General features: G+C 40.2%; 1 protein-coding gene across 1 annotated transcript; it reads left to right on the top strand.

Annotated features, from left to right (window-relative positions):
• Positions 1-2,140: 2,140 nt before the first annotated feature.
• On the top strand, positions 2,141-2,746 carry LOC146813167 (olfactory receptor 5V1-like). The gene has a single exon (XM_085615281.1). The coding sequence runs from the start codon at positions 2,141-2,143 to the stop codon at positions 2,744-2,746; it is 606 nt and encodes a 201-aa protein (XP_085471407.1).
• Positions 2,747-10,298: the final 7,552 nt, after the last annotated feature.

Genomic DNA, 10,298 nt, shown 5'->3' with positions numbered 1-10,298 from the left:
GTCTAGATAAGGTTGGATTCTTTAGTGAGGTGTTTCAAACTTCTTTCAGTTCTGGTTGTTTGCTGGTAGCAGATCCATTGATAACTCTAAAAGCTTACATGCAAAAATTGCTCAACACAGGTAACTTGCTGCTCTGGGGCTACGTTAAGTGACACCTAGTATGGCTAAAGGTTAGACAAGGAGGCCACCTACAGTGAAGATCTACTTACAAAAAGAGATACTAATTTTCATTAGATCCCACCAAAGATATAACTGGAGTTCTCTACATTGATAATTGACTGACTAGGAGCATGATTTCTAATGCATTTTTCAGCTGCAAAGGCTCCTCATCAATTGTTTTTCCTGCTTATGACTATACCTAAAGTTTCAAAGAAGAAATGGTATGCAGTTCCTCAGTGGGTCAAAAGGGGTTTGTAATAAGGTTATAAGGTTGACAACATCAAATATCTGTAGTTATATCCCTATAGCTCATATGCCCATAGCGTGTGGCTATCACATGTGTCACCACTCTTCCATCTTTTTAATCAGGTGGGAGCCAAACGATCTCCGCTAAAGAGACCCTCATTGGGTGCCCGTTGGGTACTGCAGCGCCGACCCGACAAGGAGCAGACCCAATGATGAAGTATGACACCTAGCTGGCTGGGTGTATGAGGGCCCTAGTTCCGAAGGGATAATTCCCCAACCCCACACCATGATATAGGACTACATTTTCCTATATGCACCTCTCTCTATTACAAACCCCTTTTGACCATTTCAGGAACTGCATACCATTTCTTGTTTGATTTACCTGGGCATGTATGCTGGACTTTTTCCAAAACCCCCTCTGAGTCCCTCTCTTGATTAATAAACCTAAAGTTTACCAACTCCTCAAATGGGATTGCAAATGGGCACTGATTCTGCATTTGAAAGGGGTGTGTGGTGAGTGTCCCTTCTAAATACTGATATCTCTTTGATGTAGTCTGGCTTGAAACTGCAGCTGCAATCTCAAGTTGGGGTGGTAACTCATTTTAAAATGGGGAGGGGTCCCCTTTTGACTCCTTACCTTTGTGACTTGCCTATTCTCAATAATCGTTTTAAAGCAGGCACCAGTTCCCTAAGGGAAAATCGGCTGCTGCAAAAAATTGCAGTCCCTTATCCCTCTTATTGTGTCCAACCAGATTGAATGGCAACTCACGACCCACCTTATATTCAAAATTTATGAGCGAGGTGGGATTGTAACCTGCTCCAATTCAGATTTTCATGAACCACCCTGTTAATACATAGGTCCATTCACAAAATTCCACACTGGCTGCAAAAATGCTGTTTGCAAACTCCAACTAGTTTTTTCATGCGGTGTAACTGTACACCTGCATATGTCCAGCTCTCCACGTTCTTGTAGGAGTGAGGTTCAAGTGAACAGGAGTGGTGGACAAACCCCTACAGAGGACATTATGCCTATGACTTGTGCATTCTGATGCACTGGCCTGTCTATTCTGATATGGTTTCTGATGCATATCATGAGGTAATATGTAATCCTGTTTCTGAGATGCTCTTTCACATGTTGTGCATATCATGTTGATAATTCACTCAATAAATATAAATAAAGTTTAAGAGAAGGATTAACTGAAGAGGATGTTGTTATTGGTGATGTTATTTTTAGCAGAAAGATATACATTGTTTTCCAGTTTTCTAATATTTTCACTTTAAAAAAGAATATGTTTCAAGACTCACATACTCTGAAAGTAGATCTACAAGTGAGTACCCACATTACATCATTTAAGTTCACATGCACTGTCTATTTCTTTTCAGCATATCCTCACACCAATGCTTCTAAATACCTGAAATGATGGCAGACAATGTGACCACAGAAAAATACTTTCTGATTTTAGGGTTTTCAAACTTGACGCATCTGCAAATACCTCTTTTTGTTGCATTTTCAATGATTTACACAGCAATTGTCATGGGAAATGGACTTGTTATGATAACAATTTTCTCCAGTTCGCAGCTGCATACGCCAATGTATTTCTTCCTCTCTCATTTGTCTTTCATCGACATTTTTTACACTTCAATTATTTTCCCATATATGCTGGCCCACTTCTTTGAGCATGAAATACGCATTCCTTTCAACGGATGTATTACTCAAGCGTATTTTTCCATGAGCATGGTGGCTCTAGAATTCATCCTCCTTGCAGTCATGGCTTATGATCGCTATGTGGCCATTTGTAATCCCTTGCGTTACTTGATCATCATGAATAAGGCTGTGTGTATTGGACTGGCTGCTGGAAGCTGGACAGCTGCTCACATGATTGTCATGCCACACACTGTACTCCTGGCAAGACTTTCTTTCTGTGCATCTCATGAACTCAACCACTTCTTCTGTGATGAAACTGTCCTGCTCAAGCTCTCCTGCACCAGCACTCTCATCATTGAGGCACTGAGCTATCTGATTGGTGTTACAGTGATAATGACATCATTTGTTTTCATCAACATTTCTTACTTCAGCATAATCTCAGCCATCTTAAAAATCAAATCTGTGCTGCAGAGGAAAAAGGCTTTCTCCACATGTGCCTCCCACCTCACTGTTGTGACCTTGTACTATGTGTCTTTGTGTTCAACATATCTTAGGCCAGCATCAACATATTCAATGGTGGACAACAAGATATTGTCACTGTCCTACATCACTGTTACACCACTGTTTAACCCTATCATATACAGTATGAAAAACACGGAATTTAAAAATGCCATGAAGAAAAAAAGGCTAAAGTAAAGACTTATGATACGGCCAACTGTTCTAAATGTATAGAGGCTCATTTATCATTATTTCAGGAGCCGCAGTGCATCATTCCACTTTGCTGGCAGTGCTGCGTGAAAGGTAAAGTGTGGGAATGCGCTATATTTAACATGATATAGTATATTCCTATCCTTTCCTTGTGCTAGTGCACAATGTGCTACCTAGCGCCAGCAGAGGCACCCTTGCACCAAGTTTTGTTTCTAAACCGCAATGTAGTAAATGTGCCCCTTAATGTTAACTAGATTATGTTAAATGAGCCCCTAACAGTAATATAAGCTACAAGGCTGGCAAAATAATTTGTCCCGACCAAGTAGTTTTCATTAATATTCACACAGTAGTACTCACATCTGCATTGTTTGAATACAATTGACAAAACTATGCACAAGAGAACATTTTCCTGTATGATTTGATGCTGGTACAGTGTTTTAGCAAGTATATTGCACTTTTTTTGTTAAAAAGCTAGGTGGCTATTGATTTTGCTTTTGCCCTTCAGAGTTTGTGTAGGGATGTATATGATGGACTGAATGTATCCATAGTGTTTCATTGCTTCTATTGGTACAAAGTACTTGATGTGACATCCCATTAACATCACTCTTACTTAATCAAGCCCCTGAACATTTAGTCAAGCTTACATTTTCATGCAGGAACACCCCTAAATTGAAGGGATAGACCTTGGTAAACAATATTATAAATATTATTTGTGCAAATAATCATGACTAGGTTTGAATGCAAGAAACTTTGCTTATGGGAGCCTACCGGGGTATTAAACTTAGGGCCAGATTTATCATTTTTTGAAGCAGTGCTGCAAAGCAAGACAACTTTCTGCCATGAACTGGGTTAAATTGAGGTGAGCAGGAATTCACCATGTTAACCAAGATATGGCACATTCGACTCTCTCCTTACTCTCACACACGATTTGCTGCCGAGTGACAAAACAGGTACCTTAAGCCCATGGTGCAAGGGTGCCTGTGTTGCAGGCAGAATTGGTGATTTCCACTTTCTAAGTGTGCTGCAGAATGCAGAACAATTAGAAAGAGGGAACAATGAGATGAAATAAAGATATTTTTCCTTGTTGCGCTTCTACTGGGAAGGCATATCATTTTGAAGCATTTCCAGGTTTACTTGTCTTGGACAATTAGCAAATTACTCAAATACTATAGGTGGATGCAAAGGAATGCCCATGCAATGCCATTCTCGTGCAGAGTAATGCATTGCAGAGACTTGTGCTGCCTTTCATTATTCCACCTTTAATAAGCAATGCAGGACCACTCAAGGTATTGTGTGGCTTGGTAAATCTGACTTCAGGACTGCGCTGTCCTTGTGTCAAGCAAGGACAACACAATCCTTTGATAAATCTGGCCTTAACAAAATATATTGTCTTCCAAGTTTCAAAACGTTGCTTTGATGGCCAATAGCTGATTGGAACTGTTTTAATTAGAGATTTCTAAGGAACAGCCACTCTACAACCACATTACATTTTTGAAGAGAATAACATGGAGTAGAATTCTATGTGAGATATGGACAGAATATGTGGTAAATCCACTCAATTAAAATGATAATTTTGTCTCAGCTTTTATACTTATCCAAAACTTTTCCCTGTAGAAAAAGTAGTGACCTCATTGGTGATCATATGATTGTGAATAATTTTTCATGAAATTCTTTAAAAAAAAAGGTTTTGGATGGATTGTCCTTGGGAATGGAAAAACAATGTGGTATATCACTGCACATCTCCAGGCATATTTGTAAATCATATGTCTAGCTGAGGAGCAACTGAAAAAAAAATACACTTACATCCTGCCACATCTCTCCAACATCGTCTCTCCTCCATGTCGGGCCAAAGTTGCATAGCAGGAAGCACATTAATGCTTCCCTAGGCCAATCACAATGTTGCAATGCAGCGTTGGCATTGGTCTAATCCCTGTAGTTTAGCACCCAGACAGGGAATGGGGGACTGAGCATGTTCTCCACCCAGGCTGTAATGCAGCCTGGGTGGAGAACATGCTAAGTGTGTATGATTGTTTGGCTGTGGTGTCCTGCTTACTTCATTGTGCCCACCACACCTCCCCTGCCATGCTCCGTGAGCAGAGCTGCCCACCCCACCCACCAAGCTGCCACAGCAGGACAAAATAAAATGATAATAACATCAAGTTAATATTATTATTTTTTTCCTTGCTTTCACTGCTTCAAAGCAGTGGGGGGAGGCTCTTCCGCCTTAGTGGAGAATCTGCCACTAGGTACGTGTAGTGTGCTTTGGGCTCATCCAAGTGTCGGAGCAGGGCACTGGCTCTCTTTTATACTTAGTGGCCTATTATGATGCAGTTGGAGCCTTTAGGGCTGCATTGTAATGGGCCGGTCGATTTACTTTCCGACCACCTCATTATGTTAAAGTTAGTTGTAAAGTAAACCAGCCTGTCATTTCGGCTGGCTTTCAAAGGCTTGTCTTTCCTCCTTTGAGATTACCATTACAGTTTCCAACATGGTTCCCATGCTAGCCCGTCTGACCCTGTCTGAAAGCATGTTTGGGGCCCCCAGCAGGCCCCATTTGGTGTGCGGCCTCCAGTTGGAGGCTGACAGGGCACCTACGGTGCCCCCCTGTTGATCCCTGCAACTTGTGGCAGGCACCTTGAGGTGCCTCCACGGAGTGCAGGGATGATCTGCACCTCCCTTTCCTCAAAGTGAGCTTGTGTTATGGACAATTTACGACCATAACATGCGCTCCCATTGAGGAAAGGGACCATGCGACCAAACTGTGTTTGGTCACTTTGAAATCAGTCAGTTGGAACCGCCGACCGGGTGTCGGTCAGTTCCATGATCGAGAAGGTGTTGGTCAAAAGTGATTCTGTCCGACATCATAATAAGCCCCTTGGTATTTTAGTCTGAATAGAAGAATAACAAACACGTTACAAACAATCCTGTTTGGGGAAATCTGGGCAATCTGGGCACTGAGCTCTATAGCAAATTATAACTATGCTGCTAATTTAATATTTTTTTAGGTAACAGAGGTACACCTCATATTATTAAATTCAGCTGTGCAGCCACACTGATAGAAAATTAAAACAGCTTCTTCCGAAGTGTGTGCATTGCAGAGCTATGAAGGGAAACTCATCCATCTGGACTGAAACATTCAGACAGCCTCTCATGTTCTATTCACAAGATTTTGGTTTTCAGCTATTGGAAAAACATAGAAATGTATAACCTTAAACCTTTTCTCATGGAGCATACTGCTAGAACAGGTCACAGCATAAGAAAAATGTTACAATGATTTCAAGTAATCTGCAGACTATGGACAGACTAAAAGTGATTTAGATTGCTGTACATGATGCAATCCTATGGGGACATGTCATGCCTCTGTTAAATGGGAAATCATAGCTTTGAAATGTAATATTACAACAAAAAATGAATCTAAGAAAGGTGCCAGTACAGATTTCACATAACTTGCATAGTAAATTTGGCCTGGATGAGGAGTAACATGATGAATAGGATATGATAAAAGAACTGATACTCACAACTTAAAATTAGAACAAGACTAGACTGCATGAGCCAAGTGGATTAGAGCTCTAAAGTAAAGACTGTCAAAGTTGATTGAGGATATATAACCTATTTGCTCAGTGTTACTTAAAGAACGAGGACAGCCATAACTCCTCATTCTAAGCAGATTTAAAAATTAAGACATTTCACTGAAAGACCTAGAGAAAATGTGAAAAATATTAAATACTAATTCTTCAACTTAAATGTGATTCATTGAAAATAATAGACTGAGCAATAAAGCCATAGTTTGAAATACACAATAAAGACAAATGTTTTCTATGTAATATACATACAAGAGCTGTGATGGGTTGCTATGGTGATGATCATTGGCTCAGAATACGTGGGCAATACAGCTGAAAGGTAAACATTTCTACCGTACAGGGCATTCCAAGGCAAATATTTATACATATTGTTCATTATTACACTCCTTGTTTATTCTTCCCCATGTAAGTAACTTTGGAATCTGTTCTTTGCTATTAGCTAAGATAACACTTCTGACACTTACCAAATACAATTAAAATGCTCTTGCAGAGTATTAGATTGAAGAAATATGTGAAATGATGAACCATGAACAGTGTCATTGCCGACCTAATGTTAATCAGATTTTATATTTGGGTTTGGGATAATTTCATGAATTATATGCCTAAGAATGTGTATTACAGAACATTCTGTCCCTATTGCAGAAGAAGCCCTGTCTATTTACCTTTTGAGTTTTTTTTCTTTCACCTGGTTTCTCTATACTGTTCATATAAAATGTCATTGTAAAATATGTGGTTAAGAGATGGAATTTATACTTGCTTATGCCTATGACTCATCATCATTGTATTATGCTACAGTGAGATTGAGTTATTCTTACCCTGTAACACTCTTATTTGGAAATACATTACCTGTTGCCTATATGTTGATTCTTCTTTTCTGTGAGTGATGTGAACTGTCATTCTTATATGAAATCTGGTAGTCCGGAGAGCCACAAGGGTCATATTTCTAGCTCTCTGAGGCAAGGAATTAGTTCAGTGCATTAACAATGAGTTAGAAAACCCATTTGTCCTAAATGCTGACACTGGTCAGTCAGTCAAAACATGTTTGTTTAGACCTACGTTTTTTTTTTCTTTTTTTAATTTCAATAGAATTTTATTGATATTTTGCCATATACACAAAACATAAAAACAAATACAAATAACATAAAACATAAAACATGCACTTTGTATTGCATGATGTTACAGAGCAGTAAGTCTTTAAAAACATTTACACAGTAAAACATATTACATTGATTTTTGACATAAAATTATAAAACCATTTTGAACTAAAATCAATCCAAACCCACAGTTAATAATATAAGCATTATCCCTGACCTATACTACAATGAAATGCTCTGATTTTCACCAACACGACATTGAAAAACTATAAACATCACCCTAAAGCACAGATTAAATCTAAAGTAAATTACCATTTTGCCCTTTTTCTCTAATATATAATCTTTTTAAAATTGGCCTCAATAATAATCCCCCTTGAGTTAATAATGACTGACAAGCCACTAAAATGTGCATTAAATCCCCCTTAATTTTTAGACCTCATATACGAATTCTGTAGTTATCTAAACTGCAGCATTGTGCTCAGGATGTTAAAACCGGATTCACCATGCATCTTAATTTTTAAAAGGAACCATATTGAACATACATTTGGTAAATTTTCTAGATAGGGGATTGTTTGCTCCTAAAAGCCATGAGATCAACAGAAGGGATACAATTTTCTTATTCCTTAAATAACTCACCTCCTCTTCCCTGGCCACCTGTTGTTTTACCACTCTGTACTCATTTAAGACTTCCCATAACAAGACTTGCTCAACAATGTTTAACAAAACAACAGTATAAACCACCATGTCGCTTTACAATTTTTGGGTTATAGCCCATAGACTAAAACAATGAGCTGATGTTGAGCGTAAGTCCCCCTTAAATCCACCTCACTCTATGGAGATTATCAAATTTGGTTCTTCCCATTCTTTCAAAATCCCCAGAAGGATTTTAGAGAAGACTTTCCCACCCCCATCCAAGAAGTGTACTTGCCTATAGTGTCCAGGGAGAGAAGTAGAACTTGTTTTACTCATGGGTTTATTCACTGCCCCCTTCAAACTATCTGGAAAGGTTATCATTGTTAAAATATTTGGGAAAGGTGGATGGAACAGGATGGACCACCAATCGATATTGTTTTTTATTATTACAGGCAGCATTGTCTGGACTGGTTACTAATGTAAGCTTTAAGGACTTAATTGTCTTGTGTTGGACTTAGTACTCGCCATGTAGTGTTCCCCTACACTTTTTGCTTTTTCCACCTGGGTCTTGCTGATTACCTTGTGTGGCCTCAGGGAACTTTTTCACCGTAAATGCACTGTGAAAGTGCGCGCTCCCTTCCTACTCGTGTTGGGAAGTGGCACTGACTCGATGTTCTAAAACACAAGCCAGTCTGCCATCACAGACTTGTAGGTGCAGACTGGCCTCTATAGTGATTAAACTTGTAAGCAGCCTGCCAATGTAGGCCACTGTATGTGTTCACCCGCACCTATGGTGCCCGTGATTGTGCATGCAGCCTGACAGCGCAGGTCTGTGCATGTGCACTGACACCCGTATTACTTAATCCATGTCCAGTCTGCCTTTGCATACTTGGGTGCACGACTTGCACCCCTGGTGCTGGTGGACTATGTGTCCAACCTGCCATTGCAGGTCGGTGTACACACTAGTACACGTGAGCCCAGGTAGTGAGAAATACCAGTGTGTGTTTTCACTACCTATGAGGCTTACTCTTCCCATAGGTTGACAAGTGGAAGTGGTTGACTTTACTTTTGGCTGCAATAGTGGTCTGCAGTGGAGCAGCCTCATGATGATTCCTATCAATTGATTCACCATGCCAAACCCTGTCCAGTGGGAAAGGTGGTTTTGGCATAACTCCCTTAGAAATGCTTTTTACTGCTATGGGTGTTTCTATGCTCTAAGTGTCATGTGTGCTGTGGTGCCTGACTCCAGTGCACACCAGTGGTCAGGGAGCACATCTGTGCATTCCCCACCAATAGGGAGAATTTTGGGAGAGGATGTGGCTTAACCGGCTAGGGCAGTCAATCTAAAATCAGGGGGAACCGGGTTCCAGTTGTGGCAATGACGCTCAACATCCTGTGATTCTGGGCAAATCACTTAATCTACCTGTGGCTAACAAAAAAAAATCATGTGTCCTTGTGTAACGTGTACTGGTGCTCATGTAAAGCAATCTGATACCTGATATATTTGGGTCAAGTTTGCACTATATGAAATTCCAACAAAAAGAGCCATAAACCATGGCCACACCACTAGAATGACAGACCTCTGCCATTTGATGGTCGGATGGAACAGATTGGAAAAAGAGGTTTTGACACTTGGCCTCTAGCGGCCAGATTATGGCCCCACTAAAGATCTGCATTCCATAGCTCCAGGGCAGACAGGTCTACAATTTAGAGGAGACATCTGTGGCTCACAGGGAAACCCCTTAAACCACACCTAACTTCAAAGACACATGATTGTATAATTACTGGTGACATCCTTCATCAAAGGGTGAGATACACTTGTGGGGATGCGGGACAGAAGAACCTGGACTGTGTGGTGCACACTGTCGGAGGACTCTGTCTGCTGGAATTACTGTGCTGGTCACGCTGAAAAAGAAGCACAAAGAGTTCAAATGAGTCTCCTTTAAAAGAGGTGATGATGAGAGGTAATTTCAAAAGACTTGTTATAATCCCTGAATATTGTTTTATTGAAATGAGGTACTACATAAACAGCAATGTACATATAATTCTTCATCTTTGCAGCAAGGATGGTGCATGAGGAGCGCCTCAGCATTTGATGAATGTAAATAAAGCAGATAAATCAGCATCCATGCATGTCAATCAGTAATAGTGACGGCTAATGTTGCATGTCTAGTTGGTTCCATTGACACTGACCTTGCTATTGTATGTCATAGGGGCCATGAAGGTAAAAGG

Source organism: Triturus cristatus, chromosome 7 (genome assembly GCF_964204655.1).
Source record: "Triturus cristatus chromosome 7, aTriCri1.1, whole genome shotgun sequence".
NCBI classification, from domain to species: domain Eukaryota; kingdom Metazoa; phylum Chordata; class Amphibia; order Caudata; family Salamandridae; genus Triturus; species Triturus cristatus.
Note: the sequence above shows the minus strand (reverse complement) of the source record. Positions and strands in the feature narration are given on the sequence as shown.